General features: G+C 47.0%; 1 protein-coding gene across 1 annotated transcript in view; it reads left to right on the top strand.

The window, feature by feature from the left end:
• Positions 1-5,010: 5,010 nt before the first annotated feature.
• Positions 5,011-17,582, top strand: part of f (espin protein forked) — a 412,459-nt gene continuing 399,887 nt past the window's right edge. The window contains exon 1 of the mRNA XM_070534112.1: positions 5,011-5,396. Coding sequence (XP_070390213.1) covers positions 5,026-5,396 — 371 coding nt within the window. The 5' untranslated portion in view covers positions 5,011-5,025. The remainder of the gene's footprint in view (positions 5,397-17,582) is intronic.

Consider the following 17,582-nt stretch of genomic DNA (forward strand, 5'->3'; position numbering starts at 1 on the left):
ACAAATTTTGTGACTGCTGAATTAGCTGAGCCAAGAGTAGCTAGTTTTTGCTCTGCTGAACTGATAAGGCTACCCAGCTCATCTATGGCCAGCGTGTTTGCTGTCTGCGTAGATACATTATTGATTAGTCTTGATGTTATCTTAACCTGCCAAAAACTGCGACAAGGTTTCCGCTGTGGAAGGTCTGGAATTTAGATCTACGTCACTGCAACAAACACGGGAGAAGAAAAAAAAAAGGAGAGGCGACTTAACAGTCGAAACCTGCATACAGACCCATGCTGCACCCCCGACGGCAACACAGTACACTCAAACAACTTTTGGCCTGGAACCGGCAGGACATAGATCACGTAAAGAAGGCGAACATTAGTATTACTAACCGGCGAAATCAGTAGAAGTAACGGGAATAGCACCACCATAGCTTTGCCGGGTCCGTGCCCCACCGCAGCACGGAAATTACCTGTCGTTGGAAGGCCGTAGTCCGGTAGTCTGGTTTGTCTGTTGTCTGGCTTATCCGTAGTCTGGTTTATCTGGTAACCGTGCCAAAAAATCATTGACGGGTACGGCACATGCACCGAAAGCAGGATCGTCGCCTGTCGTCCCGTTGGAATTGTCCAGTGCTGTGCCATTTTCATGCGGTATTGCTGCTTGATGTCGTACCAGTGAACAACGATTCGAAGGTGGAGTGCGCCCCGTTTCTGGCCCGTCGCTCTCGAAATTATTCCGCCGCTCTCCATCACGGTGTCTCTCATCGTCATTGGCTTGCTCTGGGGCCTTAAAACCAGCCGGTCGGTCGATCAGGAACAAGGTTATTGAATTTCATGCTACTGTTCTTAAAATAGGATCTGCCGTTATACAAGATGTGCCTGGTGTTAAGAGCTTAGGCGTTCTCTTTGAGGAACACCAACAGTGCAATGATCGTGTTGATTCTGTCCCAGCAAAAATTTCGAGAGTGCTACGTATCCTCTCCCAAAGTGTTGAAATTTATTTTCTCAGTGTATCAAGAAACGATTATATTACTCATTGTTTTGCTATGTCATTAACTGTAGCTTTCTGGTGTGGGGCATGGCTACTTTTTTCTAACAATAAAAAACTATATACAATCCAAAAACAGGATGTACGCAATATTGCCAATGCTACGTTTGATAACACCCCCAATCTTGCTTTTGAACCACTTAACATAATACCCATAACAGAATTATACAATAACGTGCTGGTTAAAAGATATAAATTTATCGTTATGCAATATGCCTGTCTTGTTAAGCTATCCAATTTGAAGCATAAAACGTACGCATACGAATCCCAAACACTGGTTTATGCCAAAAATACGTACGAGTTATGGTCGACAAATGATTCCTTATCGACTACCCTCTCTATTAAATTGATACAATGATATTGTACTATAGGAGAATGATTTCTGCTTGTTCTTGCGTGAAAATACACCTTCGAGTGCAAGTTGTAGGGTAGTTTGTTTTTTAGTTTTACCTACAGGATTGTTCCTTGTTGTTTCTGTATAAATTGCCGCCTTGTAATTATTGTGTATGTTCATATAAGCCAAGTTCTTTGTACGAGCCGTAGACCTTCGTCAAGTCTGTTAAAGGCTTTTTGTCTACGTCCCCATCATCATCTTAATGATGAAAATAAAAAGGTCCGACTGTCCGTCTGTCTGTCCGTCCGTCCGTCCGTCCGTCCGTCCGTCCGTCCGTCCGTCCGTCCGTCCGTCCGTCTGTCTGTCTGTCTGTCTGTCTGTCTGTCTGTCTGTCTGTCTGTCTGTCTGTCTGTCTGTCTGTCTGTCTGTCTGTCCGTCCGTCCGTCCTTCCGTCCGTCCGTCCGTCGGTCGGTCGCATAGCCGAAACGCGTGTCATACGTGGGAGAACGTAGAACGCGTTCTCATTTGCTGTTGGAACTTCAAGCAGTAAAGTTGTTCTTCGAGGTGGACAGTGAGTCATTTTGAGCACCATCCTTTCAGTGCAAAAAAAAATTGCTTTAGCTATGGAGTAACACGTCTTCACGGTGATCTAATGCAAAAGCCTTCATAACTTTCTGTGAAACCCATGTGGTATATACGCATTAGCACTTAGCATATATCTCTCTTTGTGTAAATTAAAAAATTTATTTCGTATTACTGTACTATGTTCATTGACGAGTGTGCAATCGCAGAAACTGTGGAACGTGCTGCGCTGTGGAAGTTTTTCTAATTGTTTATTGATTGTTTAACTTGGGGGACGTACTTTCTTGCTAGAGCCCTTCCCGTATCACATCACGTTATCACCCTTTAAACATGGCACCACTTACTGTCTGCGGAAGAGAGGGTGATACAAAAGAGCCAATGTTATCCAATTTTATCAAAAGACACGAATTGATAAATTACGCGATGCCAATTCTGGAGGCAATTAGTCTGCCGATGACCTCTACATATCGAACTGTTCGGCGTAAGTGTTAAAAAAAACTAATTACGCAAACAGTGTCTGTAGAAAAGACGGCAAAGAAAATCTGAAAATCAGGTTACTCACCCAAAGCTGTCCTCCGAAGGTGTTCCACTGCATGAGGAATGAGCCCGCTGAAGACGCAGCGTGCTAAAGAGCCTCGCAAGGACAATGAGAACAAAAAAATACACAGCTGCAAGTTCTCTGTTTGCGTGTGCGAGGACGGGGAATAGTTTCGCGAGCCTCCGCGTGCAGTTGAATAAGCCGCAAAGGCTGCAACAACGGCGTCGTTATCTCTATTGGTCGCTGACAGTTGCTATACTCTATCGGCGAATATACGCGCGCTATCGCTCGTGGCATTCCGACGAAGGGAAGCCGTTCTCTCCAGTGAAGCCAGTGCACGTTGTTTGCAACCTGCCGACTCCCTGATTATTCAGCTACGATATATAAGGTGCACCTCCTGACATTTGGCGCGAATAAAACGCCAACAGCTGGCTGTACTTGGCAATCTATTAATTCCATTTTCATCATCCAGTATTTCTTACCTATAGGTAAGAAAAGCTTTGTCTAAGGACCGCAAAACTACCGTTAAAACGCGAAATGGTAGTTGTGACGTAGACAGAAAGGAGCAGGGCAATTGTTTAGAGTGTATAGTTGGGTAGCTCATCTGCTATTGAGTCGACATTGTTTGCAGCTACAGGCAGCGAGGTTCTAAGGCTACGTTAGGGAAAAAAGGAAGAAAGAACAAGCAGTAACGTCGTTGTATACTTCACAGGCATCCTATCAGTCACAATCTAATTAAGATAAGACAACGCGTTGGTTTACGCCACATCTTTATGTTGCGGCAGGGGGCGAAGCTTTCAATATGAGCTCCAACACAGTGCGCGAGTTGAAAGGGGTCCCAAGACTGCTCAGCGCCGCCAACATACGAAAAATCTGAGAAATAAATGCCGTTTCAGTTATGGAATACTACAGGACCAAATTCCGAAACTACTGTTGATTCACGGAGTCCCGCTATAACGTTGGCGATTGTGCTGGGCCGCGCTACCAGAAAAATAAAACTGTGCAACAAGTGCCGATTCACGGTGATGCGTTGCCGCTGTTGACAATGTGTTTTTTACCAGGACAAAAGCTTATTAAGCTAGTTTCATTGAATGCTCTGTTAAACTACGTGGTCGAACGTGAAACAATTTCTTTTCGCACATCGGCGCTGCCTTGCAGTCTTTGAGCTCCTTCGAATACGCACATTGTGTTGGAGCTTATATTGAACGGGACTGAACGTTAGTCAGAAAAGCGAGATGTCTACAAACAAAACTAAGTGCGTTATCACGACAAGAATGCCAGTAAAACGGTTTGAACAAATCATCTTTGCGCTCATTCAATTCGCTTTTGGTTTTGTTTATTGTTTCCTGCTACTCAAACGCTGTTCCGAAGCATCGAAAATTCAAAGGGAGGTGCAAGAACCACTGAGGAAAACAAAAACAGCTGATATATTTGTGAGTTTTTCATCGGAATCTGTCGAAACAAATAATTTATGTTCGTTTTAGGGCATTGTGATGCGGCAACAGCTGTATGTACAGATCGGATGGACGTTGTGCTGCCGCAATTGCATAATTGGTTCACTTGTTTACTATATCTTTCTTTTCTGTACCACAGGTGCCGGGATACGGAGTGGACACGCTAAGGGATTCTCGTCAACGAGCGCAACGTAACTGCATATAAAGAATCCATTACCTACCCGCAAGAAAAAAAAAACGAACAAGCGTGCAAGGCGTCCTTACCGGTCACGATCCACGAGGTTGCGGCAACGTCTTACCATGACGACCTTTTGACTCAGTGGCAGAAAGCTGGAAAACTCCATTATTGCGCAACTTAGGCACAGTAATGTCGCACCATCGTTGAAGACGTCCAAGTATTTCAAGAAGAACGGGGTGGACCTTCTAGCCAAGTCAATCCGACTGTGGTGCTCCTGTTCGTACCGGTGTTTCGGGTCCTGCGTGGTACCCCCTGCTTAATAAGTTTCAACGAGCAACACCCGTTTTTGTTGCAGACGACGCATTCTTCGACGCCGCGGTGTTGCTGGCGGCTTCGGTAATTCGCTCAGCAGAAGTGATTGGCCATCTACACGTACCCGGTATAACGGGCTTGGGTTGCTTCCTACATGCAAACCGCTTCGTCACTCTGCTGTGGCACAGTAAATGGATACCTCTAATCGACCACTTCCTGTCTTTTCTGAAGTCACGGATCCTTAAGGCTAAGGCGATCTGTTGCCGATGGCGGCGTGGTTTATAATATACCACATGAACAAATTTCGAAACTACTGCTGATTCATGGGGTCCCGCTGGTAATTGTGTTGGGCCGCGCCACCAGAAAAAAGTAAAAAGCTGTGCAAGAAGTTCCGATTCACGGTGTTGCGTTGCCGATGTCGACAGTGTGTTTCTTACCAGGACAAAAATTTATCAAAGTAGTTTCATTGAACGCTCTGCTAAACTACTACGTGGTGCAAATTTCCGAACTACTGCTGAGTCACGGCGCCGCGTTGACCTCCTGACGGCCCGACCATACGCTATACCCGGAGGAACTGCGACACAACTGCCGAGTCATGATACACCCGGCGCTGGTGGCCTCGTATCGGGGTGACGTATCGGCCCTCTGGTGGATGCAGCAACACCACCGCAGCGGCGGCGCTCTGGGGCGGGGCCATGCGGGCCCCTGCCTGCGGCGCCTGCGCGACTCGGCGGGCGCCGGGTGCGCCCACTACGCGGCCAGGGGAGGCCACGTCCGCGCGCTGAGGTTCCTGGTGCTCGCGGCGGGCGTGCGGCCCCACGAGAGGGACGCCTTCGGCAGCACGGCGGCGCACGAGGCAGCGGCGGCCGGCCACAGCCGGGCTCTGCGCTGGCTGCTCGCCCGCACGGTGTGCCGAGCAGACGACAGGGACGGCCACGGAGACACCGTGCTGCACGTCGCCGCAAGGTCAGACGCCGCCGACGTAGCCTCACTTGTTTTTTCAGACTCGGTCGAGTGGTCGAACGTTTCACGTTCGCCGGGGTTCGGTGAGCGATGCAGAAGTACGGAGAAGATAAAAAATAAAATTGGCCAGTATGAACTCGCAGCGCGAGATCGGGCAATGTGTTTTCCAGATCGTGTGCGATTGAAGATTGAATCATTGCTCTGTGGCTGGTGTCGAGTGCGATTTCAAACCTGCAATAATAAAAAAAATAGGAATCGGAACGGGTGGCTACGCGCGCATTTGCTATAAAGCACGGCACATTTTGTGTGCACGATGCGATCTCTTCACCAAGAAATGTCTAAAAATGGGTGGTATAGATTCGTCAAGCTAATCAACAGGCGCTTTTACTTGAATCTCCAATGTCCTCTCTACACTGCATGCGAAGGAAATGGGACAGATAGTCAACTCGAACCGAAATTCTGGTTTGCTACCCAACACGGTGGCATAGGAACGTAGAAGGGTGACAAGGAATTCTAGAGCGGGAGGGACAGCGCGTATAAACACACGCGTACACGGCAACAAGAGGTAACACTATAGTCGATACTGAAGGCGCTTGAGAAAGTCTGTTCCGAAAGAAAAAAGCAGCTTTGCCTTCGTCATTTTTGATGCAACGGCCAGTTGATGTCAGCTCCTTCAAAATAGTTATTTCTAAAGGTGGTCAGCCATGGAAAAGGGAACTATACTATACTACGCAAAACAAACCACATTATACTACACCCTTAAAAATGTTTGCACCTATGAGGGCTCATCTTGTCCCCCAACGATAATCGTCATCTGCCTTGCGTGCATTTCCTTTGTTTAACGCTGCAGCGCTCCCGGTACTTCCAGACCATAAACGAAATGCACGTCGTCAGCGTGACACTGCACTCTCGACAGGAAAGTAGCGAGCGCTGAGAAACGCAAGAAAGGCAGGTGACGATTCTCCTTGTGGATCAATTAAGATAAACCTCAAGGGGTCCAAATATTTTCAAGAGCGTGTAACGATGCACGATACTACACAACGGTCTACTGTATCATGCCATACTGTACATTGAGGTCGTTGGGTACCGCTGTGTCATTCATACTGACTTCAGACCTCTTTCACTTTCAGTTTACAGTGTACAGCTGTACAGGGTGTAATAAGATAAAGGAAAACGCGAAAGTGTTTTGCGTGTGTGGCTCCAACTTCGGTACGAATGAGCCGTCTTTGAAGGCTTCGCGAACATAAGTGCACTTTCAGGAGCTTAACGTCATTCTTTCAAACAACGTTTGATGACGCTTAACCTACTTCCCCACTGCTTTTGGGTTTCAAGGGTGCGCTAATGTCTCAGCGCCTCAAGAATTAGGGTGACAAAACAAGTTCTGCAACGATATGTACTTGGAAGCACCTGGAAACCCCTGAGAGGTACGAGTGCACGCCACTTCAAAAAACGTTCTGCAGAGTGTTCAGTGTATCGAGATGATCAGTGATCCAAATCTTGATACTTTGTCCAGGTACAAAAGCCGTTGACAAAGCCTGACTTTGACCTCCAGATAAGATATTTGTCTCATATGGCCAACTAGTGCTGCAATGCGAGCTTGTTGGTATGACATCTTGGAGTACGATTGTAGCGCATATATAGACGAAGACGCAAGACACACGAAAGATACAGACACGACGCTACCTGTCTGTGTCTTCGATGTCTTTCGTCGTGTCTATGTTACCAATCCTGCTCCAACATTATCTCATAAGAACGCGTCTTGAAAATCAACTCCTACAGTTGACGAATAGGAATTTGCTCATGTCTGTTAAGCTGAGAACCTATACTCAAGGGACACCCGACCCCAAGAAAGTCATCAAAGCAGAGCGTTGGTCGTCCTAAATACAATGAAGAAAAGCCGAGTTCGCAGGCTTGTGTGACGCAGGTTTAATTTTGTTACATGGTGGCTAGTTCCACTTGCGTTGCGTCGGTCCACTTCTCTACGAAACTGTGCATGTCTCTGCGTGTTCCTGTACTTGCTTCTGTGGCTTGTTTTAAGTCGCGCGCGGGACATTGCATTGATGTTCGCCATATTATAGTCTCTAACAGTTAGACTTGCCGGAAGGACCTCGGATAGGACCTTCTCGCGCATTTATGCGAGAGACAGGTCGACTGATTGACACGTGGTGACACATTTGGCGCAGAATGAGACGCTCACACGGAGCAGTTGCCAGCCAGGTCTGTCACGCTAGCACCACCTGCAGCAGCATTACAACCACTATACCACCACCCTGTGCTGTTTATTGTTTTCTATGAATGAAGAAATTCAGCCCCGCAGTGATGGTGAGAAAGCCGGAGTGACGCGGAAATGCTCGAGCGTCCACCTCGTATGCGGGAAGTACACTCGGAACGAGTTTCGGTGCCTCCGCGAACCCACCAATTTTTCTAATGGGCAGAGATAACCCACGCGGCCCGGCGCTAGGTTGTTTGTAGGGGTTCTCATCTCGAGAAGGGGGCCCCAAATGGAAATTTGCAAAAGTCTATGGGCGTCCCCTTCTTCCACCGCAGCAATGGCGAAATAGTCCAGCATCCGCCGCTCCTGTGGGAGGCAGACTATAGTGCATGCTGCAGCCGGGGTACCTGCCGGTAAAATAAGTACGCGCGCACTGCTGGCCTGGTGCTATAGGCAACTGTACGAGAGCTTCACGAAATGGCAATGACACCCACCTGATGGGGACATTGCTGGAATGTAACTGGTGGCTATCCTTTTGAAAGTGGAACATCCCTTATGAAATAAGAATGTTGCGAATCAGACGTCTTACTTTTTAGCTAAAATAGTGCAATATGCAACCAAAGCAACAAAATTTCTCCACGCCATTTCAGCCACAAAAATGACCGTCTTATGGCGCCATTGGCTGCCAAATACACGTGACGATGCCTGTTATGTAGTCCTATGATTATCTCTGCCATGCACTTTGATGTAAAGAGTGCAAAACTGCTCCTATTCCTTACAAAAATGAATTTATACTGTCTATAGAAAGCCTACAGACTTTTTATAGACGACCTAGCCATTCTATAGATTTGTTATTTTCTTGATGCAAAGTCTACAGACTTTCTATAGATGCAAGTCGATAAGGCTTCCATTTCTTTTTGTCTACTCACAGTCTATAGACGATCTATAGGAAAGATCGATGATGTGTTTGTTTCTTTTTGTCTACTTCCCCTCTATAGACTACCTATAGACGAAAGTCGATACAGTTTCTATTTATTTTTGCCCATACATTGTCCATAGACTGTCTGTAGATGAAAGTCGATAAGGTTCTTTGTTCTTGCATGTCAAGCATAGCGATCTGTCTGACCTTCTCCCAAGCAACGCACCCAGGAAAGCCGGACTACTGGCCGGGGCGACCGCTTGTGCCCGTCTTACAAACCGGTGGAAGCGTGGCCGGTGGGGGGATCGAAACACGCACCTCCCGCAGCCGTGGCGGACGTCTTATATATACCGAGTTTGCCAGCGGCTGCAGGCTGCCATTCTGTCAAATTCCGTCATGTTGGCGTTTCGAGTCAAGCAGAGAAGCCGCACGTAGCAGCCCTTTCGGCCTGTCAGAGCTCACGTGAGGAAAACTGAACAACACGCCGGAATGTGATAGTGTTTATATTAGGCCCGAATTCCCGAATCTTTTTGTTCGTAAACGATATTTGCCATTGGCCACTCATCTTCGATGATATTATTTCCAGCATCGGGATTGTCAGCAATGTGCTCTAACGAACAATCTTGACACAAGAGATTTCTGTCGGTACGGGCTCTGATTTGTTGGCGGCCTGAAGCCGGAACGATGCCGGGACACGATGCAAACTGCGCTGTGTGGCCAGAGCACGTGCTCAAGCCGGTTGGACAGGAAATTAAAAAAAAAATTTTCTCCCAACCAACGCTATTCTTTGCCCAGTTGCAAAAACTCGGAAAGTTGCCTAGTTTCCCTCTGAAGCCCTATTACGGCTGCTCTATCTATAGCGTTAATAGCTCATTTCTCGAATGCCCGGTGAGAACACACGCCCTTGCTCGTTTCCTATTTCTTTTTTTTTTGGGGGGGGGGGAGGGAACCGTCTTACAGTTTTAGGCAGAATCGCCTGAGAATGAGGTCTGATGGAAGGTGTCTGGGAGCAAATAGGCGCCCTTCATTTACACTCGTTTGCACAGTAGCTCTCGCAAACGAACGAACAACCACAAGAATAAAAAAAAAGACGAGTTAAGTAAAACTGCAAGGGAACGTTGCAAACGAACTTGAACGTAGAAGTTAGACCGCGAGCGCGTTGCATGTTTTATTTATAAACTGAATAGGGGGCCCGCCAGCGGCTACATGCCTCGAGGTCGGTGGTGGAAAGGTGGCCCATAAAGCAGGCGGCCGACGCACAAAAGCGAGTGTAATAGTCCACCCGCTTCCTTTCAATCCCACCGTTTCTCGAATAACTGTGCAGCGGGGTTGAAGCTACAGAACCTTACAGGTTCGCCACGGCGGCGCAGCGGTTATGGCGATCTACTGCTAATCGCCAGTATCGCAGGTTCGATTTCCAGCCGTCATATGCATAGTACTATGCCGGGATTTCTAGGAACGTCTAAGCGGCACTGAAGTGATACAATAAATCAGTTTAGTATGATTATGTCTTCTTTCAAAACTCTCTTTTCGTTCATTTCGCGTTAAGAAATTCAATACTAGAAGACAAAAAAAAAATGAAGGCCGTACTTCCACTTGTTGGATTTCGCACCGAAACTGTATAGCGCCGGTATGCCATCGTGACGTCATGGATGTCAAAATGGTTCCACTCATTTGAGCCGTTTTTGCGCGACGAAAAACTCTCGAATCGTGCTAAGTTCAGTCTTCGGCTCTTTTTAGAATGCGATGTAGTCCGGCATTACCGGTAAAAAAATATAATGTTAGCAATGGTACGAAGCAGGCGCCGTCAAAATCCATGACGTCACAGTGCGCCGGTGTGGGAACTTCAAGGCAGCGTCGCCACCTGTCTCTCAGCTTGTTGTGTCTTTTGTGGCTCGCAAAGCATTCACTGTAAAATAATTTACACCCTTAGAAGTGAAAAAAAATGGCTGTGGCTTAGGTAAGGTTAAGCCCAGGATGCGAAGCATACTAGCCTTTATTTTAGTTGTTGAACCACTGTTTAGCCTGGTGAACTGCTGTTGCTTGGCTATATTTGGTTCGGCTAGACGAAGAAACAACTCATGCATTACTTCTTCGCCTTCAAGAGTGGAACGCGACAGCGTTCCCGTCGACCCGCCAAGGGGTGTAAGACAATGGGCTACAGGGCAGCGACTACGCGCCCCGCATTGGACGCGGTGAGCGTCGAGCAAAGCAGCGTTCGGCGCGGCAACGAAATGTGCGCCTGAGCAAGAGACGCACGCCTTAGAAACAGCGCGTTTCTAAGGCAACACCGCATTCACTAGAGGCGCTTTTGTACCGCTTTGAAGCGTTGTACTCGTGGCTCAGTGGTAGCGTCTCCGTCCCACACTCCGGAGACCCTGGTTCGATTCCCACCCAGCCCGTCTTGCAAGAGTTGAGCCAAAGCCACTTCTCCTCTGTCGTGACGTCACGGTGTCACGTGATTTCATGGTCACCGCCGCGCCTGAGGAGCTGGGTTGAGCCCTCGTAATATGCTTCGCATAAAAGGGTGTAAATGTATCTATAACTCACACACTCAGGTTCTGAGTTTTATAAATCACACCCTAAGGATGTGACTTATAGACGCATTTACGCCAAAAATAACGCACAGCGCGAAGGACAAGGACAGCGAGAGACGACATACACAGCGCTGTGTATGTCGTCGCTCGCTGTCCTTGCCCTTCGCGCTGTACGTTATTTTTGATCATGAATTACCAACTAGCCCGAGCAACCACCCTAGTACATTTACACCCTTTCGCACTTTATGGATGTAAATAATTTTACAGTGTTCTCTCACGGTATAGGGTGGCTTTTCTGGGCAATGTATAAGGATGATTTACTCGTATACAATTCAGCCTATTCTTTTCTGCCCCTTTAACAGACGGTCCGCATTAATTCTAAGGCTCTCAGTATAGATTCCCTCGTAGCCAATAGGTGTAGCTTTGTGACGTCAAAGGAATGAACGCGCGATGACGTATAAAAATGATGTCTAGAGTTATATGCACCGTCACGCGGCATGGTGTCTTACTAGAATAAATAAAAAAAATTAAGTTCCTGAGGTAAGTTCGGCTTACATTTAGCAGCGAGACCGATGCTACATAAGGACATAAAGAGACGATGAGATTAAAGCTAGATTTGTAGATTACACTTATTGAATGCAAATATATCTAGCCTGCATCGACCTGCTTGATACTGCAAGGAAGCAAGCAAATAGGAACTACGGATGGCGACGTCACCTCGAAGGTTTCGCCTGCGCGAGATCTTGTAAATTCTCGCAGTGTCTGAAGCAGGGTAGTTAATCGCGTAATAATAAATAAACTCCTGCGCTATACGTACATCCGTAGATTAAACAAAAACATCCACCTACAGCAACTTTGGGGCACTTCTCCTGCGCAATAATAATCCTTGTAATCTGGAAACGTGTGGCATCATCATGACCTAACAAGTACTACGGACAAAGACAAAAAAAAACTGTGATTGGTTTTTTTTTGTTCTTCCCCGTCAAAATGCAGGGAAAGCTTTTTGAAAGACTGAGCTAGCCTGCCAGTAAGTAACTGCAAATAATCAAAACTTCTTTTTTCTTGAGGCGTTGAGAAACATGCAGGACTCAACTACCAGTCTATAACGCACTAAACTTCTCGGTAAAGTTTTTTTTTTAATTTTGTAGACTAATAACACCAAAGGACACAATTGCATTTAAGTCGGCTGTTATTTGTTCTTATTATTTACTGGCAAGTTGCGAAAGAGAAAAGCTCATTTTCTTGTTTTTGCGTAAATGCCACGATCGGGTGTTGAATGCAATCTTTATGTTTTACGTTGATAATGTAACCGTCTATTACTGTTCGTTTTGGTGAATAAAGCACTTTTCTTTGACTAAATACCATCCCTGCGAACTGTCCCAAATTTTACGAATTTTGGCCTCCCTTTTTCTACGATTTTACCAACGTTCCGTCATGTTTTACAAAACATATAATGTTGTTTGCTAAAAATGTTCGCACGTCAGTCTCCGTACCTTCCGCTGCAAGACTTGCGATGACGAAAGGTTGCAAGAAGGAAGCTTGCTTCGAGCAAGCTTATACAAAGGAGTTCTTGAAGCAGGCGAAATTGGCTACAGCTGAGTCGCGGGAAAAGTAACTGACATATGGGAACAGTTTGTTGCTTGTCATTATTTGCTGTTCCAAGTTCATTGTTCCTCGGTGTGCCGCGCCTAAAATTGAATCCCCATTACTAAACTGCATGCGTATCGCTGAAAAGACATGTGGTAAAAGAAGCTTTAAGAAAAATACCTCATATCTCTCCCTCACCTTCTCTAAATTTTACGAATTGTAAAGTTCGCAGTTTGGTAAGGTATGCTAACCACAGGGATGAAGACGTAACGGTTGATTCTGCATTCTGAACACTAAAAGAAATACTTATGGGGTACGCCGCAGTGGGGGGCTACGAAATAAAATTGACCGCCTGGGGTTCTTTAACGTGCACCTCAATTGGAGAGATTAAGTGCGCCACGATTAAGATTGCCCGTCTTACTTCGCCTCCTCCCCCTCCTCTGCCCCCCTCGAAATGGCACCACCGTAGCCGCGGGGTTTCTACAGATTTTCATACCATTTCGGCGGTACTTGAAACCGCACTTCACGGGTGCTTTTCGTCGTCTGTTAAGACAACACGGCGTAGAGCGTATTAGTGTCGGCTGGTGGCAATAGCACTATCAGTCCACCTCCATACAGTTCCACACGCATCTGACTTCATATGCGGCAAGAAGGCTTCTTCTCCAGTAAGTTTTGAAAATGGACTGAAGTTACCGTGCAATTTATTCTACAAGTGCTCGTCAACACGAACACGCGAGTGATTGTGAAGTGCTCAGAAAAAATTTATTTTTGTTCTATGTATGTATGTATGTATGTATGTATGTATGTATGTATGTATGTATGTATGTATGTATGTATGTATGTATGTATGTATGTATGTATGTATGTATGTATGTATGTATGTATGTATGTATGTATGTATGTATGTATGTATGTATGTATGTATGTATGTATGTATGTATGTATGTATGCGTAACTATCGTCTTTTCTCTGTTTGACACTTCTCCCTCTCCTTCTCTCTCTCTCTGCTTTACTTTGTCTGTGGGGGGGGGGGGTCACCTATGAATTGAGAGTAGTATCCGGCGCCGCCAACAGCCATCAATATCTCCTCGTATACAGTTAATAATAATAATTTAAAAAGTGCGGGTTTCGGAGGTTAACGCAGAGCGTGCCTAACTTCATTCCCAGCTATCAAAACACTGCACGAGCCTGGCGAACGCAGCACGCGCGCCGCGTATCCGTCGAGCGCCATTGAAACGACGTGGCCTTCACGCTGCGCGAACGTAAGGATCGGCGCAGGCCACGGCCTCGCCGCTCGCATAACGGCAGCCTGTTTTGGGCTACACGCAGGAACGGGAGAGTGAACAAAGAAAACAACAACGCTGACCTGCGTGTCGGTGTCGAGTGTTAAAAGAAGCAGATATAAGCGGCAAAAGAAGGAAATAATAAATGACAAGCGCAGAAAACCGGAACCGCGAGACCAATGGTATTGTCAGAGCAGGATGCGTACCAAGGATGGATGCCGCCATTCAGTCCGGCACAGAAAGAGGCCCGATTAACGCGTCCAAACAGAAAGGAAGAAGAAAATGAAAAAAAAATATTGAAAAGAACGAGAGAAATGGGGCTGTGGGGAACGACACCGCAGGAGCATGTCTGCTGTGACCGGAAAAAAGACCAAAATACCTGTCCTTGTGGTTATGCTGCAGAGCTACTGAGCGCGAGGTTCTCTGAGATGCTAATGAATGCGGCTGTATAGTTACGCGTGACGCTGTGCAAACTGGAACGAAGAACAAACGGACTGTTTTTTTTGGGGGGGGGGGGGAGGGGGCTATACTTGCAACTGCGTCACTTTGCCGTTGAGAATGATAAGCAGTAATTTGACCTACTGCGGCCACAAATCGGAGTCCGAAAAATGTTTTCGAGAGGTTTGTACCAGGTGCGTCGTACAACTCGGCCCCAAAACACCAGCCTGAAATATAGGTAAATAATTATAGCACAGTACTCGGGTTTAAAACGTTGACAGATTAAATGTAGGCACAGCTGGCGCGCGTCATAGATACACCAAATGCACAAAACACACCACAACACACAGCATACAAAACTCTAGGATAGTGACACCGCATGAACTATTCTCGCGACTGGCTGGCATTAGCCGTACCCGCGGCAAATGCAAGTCCCACTGTAATTACTCGGAGGCTAGGATAAACGTTCAACGACAGTCGCGAGTTTACGACCTCGTTCCTATATTTACTAGATTTACTATAGAGCCCAGTGGCCATCTATTACGTTGCTTAGCGTGGACATTAAGGGATTAGCTCGCGTTCCCGAAAATAGGCTGCCAGAAAGAGGAGAACGTAAAAAAACTAATTCAAGCGAGTCAGCAAACAATGAGCCAAGGAAGAGACCCGGCAGCACTGTAGTTGAAGTGCCAGATCAGCGTTGCGCCCTTATTCCTTCCCTTAGTTTTTCAGTATGCAAATTGCAAGATCACGAGCTGAAAAAAAAAGGCACGCAGAAAACCGAAGGCACGGAACCTCTCGTGGTCCTCTCGTATGCACTTGCCGATATCGCAAATGACATCCACTCAACGCGGTCGTGAGGGACAATGCATGCCTTTGGGCAACCGACTTCTTTAGCCGGATATACGTACCATCGGCATAAATTGAAGCGCAAACAAGTCGGAAGCGATTGGCACGCTCGGTTGCGGTTCGACGCCCGTCTGTTCTTGTAACGGCGACGAGGTTCAGCCCACAAAACGTAGTACCTTAGGGGATATAGACAAAGCTTTGAAAGCGGCCACGCATAAATTGCCCGTCGCGCTACCGTGTAATTGCGTGGAACAGGTGCTCTGGTTACTCCTATCCTGGTCGCGTTTCATTTCGTGCTGCATGCTGACGGTGCACCACTTTAGTCTTTCAACGCATGTTTCCTAAAGCGGATTACTTTTCAAATTAAGTAGCGCTCGCGCATATTCTAGCCGCGCAAAGATAGTAACGAAGAAAATGAAGGCAGAAGGGGGAGAGGAGAGGGGGGAGGCAAACTACCATCTCGCGTTGGCCAGCCTTCCACGTTGAGATAACGTCTCATAACAGCGAAGCTTGAATTCGCAGCTATGAATTTTGCTGTAACGACAACTGCCGTATTGTATATATGTACCGCGTAAGTCCCACGACAAACGGTGCCTTCTCTTTCTCTCGCTCTATTTTTTTTTTTTCGGGAGCAGTTCAGTTCGAGCAAGCTTCCTTTCTTTGCACTCTTTTTCGGGCAACTCGCGCGAGATAAGGTCGTGCAAGGATAGGCTTGTTAAATTATACAGAAGGAAAAGTCTGTCATCCGCTATCGGTACTCGAAGGCACCTCACGTCGAGTGGCAAACTTGCGGTTGTAGACTGCGTGTGTGGCCTGAGGACGAAGCACTGCTCGAAAAGAACGAAAGTGGATACTCTTGGAAAACGGAACCTTTTTTTTTTACCCGCAGGCTTCTGCGCACTGAAAGAAGGAAGCATCGCACGCTGGCGTTGCGGGGATCCGGTTCAGACGGCCATGCCGTACTGTATATATATATATATCTATCCTGATGGCGGCGCTCATTTTTCGCTTAAGACATCAGCGCCTTGAGCTGGATGAGAAAAAGAAAGAAAGAAAGAAAGAAAGAAAGAAAGAAAGAAAGAAAGAAAGAAAGAAAGAAAGAAAGAAAGAAAGAAAGAAAGAAAGAAAGAAAGAAAGACCAAGAAGAAGGCCCTTTCTATGCGGCATAGTACACATCAATGCTAAAACGGAAGAACGGAACCCGCAATGCTGAAATCTCTTCTATAAGGAGGTAATCTTTCTGGCTTGCCCCTTCTGGGGCTATATTGGTCTGCATTCCAGCGTTAGCGAGGTGGACTCTACGACTGTAAATGTGCGTGGCCGTATCGGCGCTCTTAAAAATCCTCGTTCCTTGTGCAGGCGGAAGCAACGTCTTTTAATTTACGATAGAAAGAGAACGTGGGACAGTGATTTCCTTAACAGATGTTGCAGGACGCGCCGGAACTTTGGCTCTGATCTCATGAGGCGATACGCAGGGGAAATTTCGGCTCCAAGATGGGGTGCCTAAATGGGGATGCACTGCTAATGTTAGCAAACAACCGGTGCCCTGCAAGTGGGGTACTGGTTGTTTGCCCACATGTGGGCCAATCGGGAAGACGAACACGCAGCCACACGGCGTTAAGAGTGGCTTGCCATCTGGAAGGTGGACGCCGGCGCTGCCCTGACGCTCCCAGCTGGCGTGAGCATTGGAATGCTGCCGTATAATTGTGAGCATTCCAGCTGGCGTTTCAGTTTAGATTTTATTTGCAGGAAAACATACCGAAAAGGGGTCACTTTGTTAATGTTTATTGTAAAACAAAGCTTTAACGCACACGCACGCACGCGCCCCCCCCACACACACACGCACACACACACACACACACACACACACACACACGCACACACACACACACGCACACACACACGCACACACACGCACGCGCACACACACACACACACACACACACACACACACACACACACACACACACACACACACAGTCACGCTCACCATGAGCTGCAACATATGGTGCCTGTGGTCAAAGATACCACAAGACTGCACGGAACGGCCACGATTTGAAACAATGCGATAACTGAAACACCGTCCCAGTTAGTTGTATTTAATAAACCAATTTTTCCTGTTTTGGCGCCGCCATCCCATCGCGGAGCCCCTTCGACCACGCACGCTGTGCTGCAGCTCATATTCAATGCGAGTTCACATATAATGTCGCCTCATGGTTATCTGTAATGCACACGGACCACTTCACGAAATTGCGCATGCTATTCTGGGGTCTGGCTGATATATCGTATATTTGGCCTACCCTGCGTATGGGCCCATTCCTGGCCGATCCTCTGAAATGGATATTCACCACTGTGACGCAGGTATAG

Source organism: Dermacentor albipictus, chromosome 2, assembly GCF_038994185.2.
Source record: "Dermacentor albipictus isolate Rhodes 1998 colony chromosome 2, USDA_Dalb.pri_finalv2, whole genome shotgun sequence".
NCBI lineage: Eukaryota > Metazoa > Arthropoda > Arachnida > Ixodida > Ixodidae > Dermacentor > Dermacentor albipictus.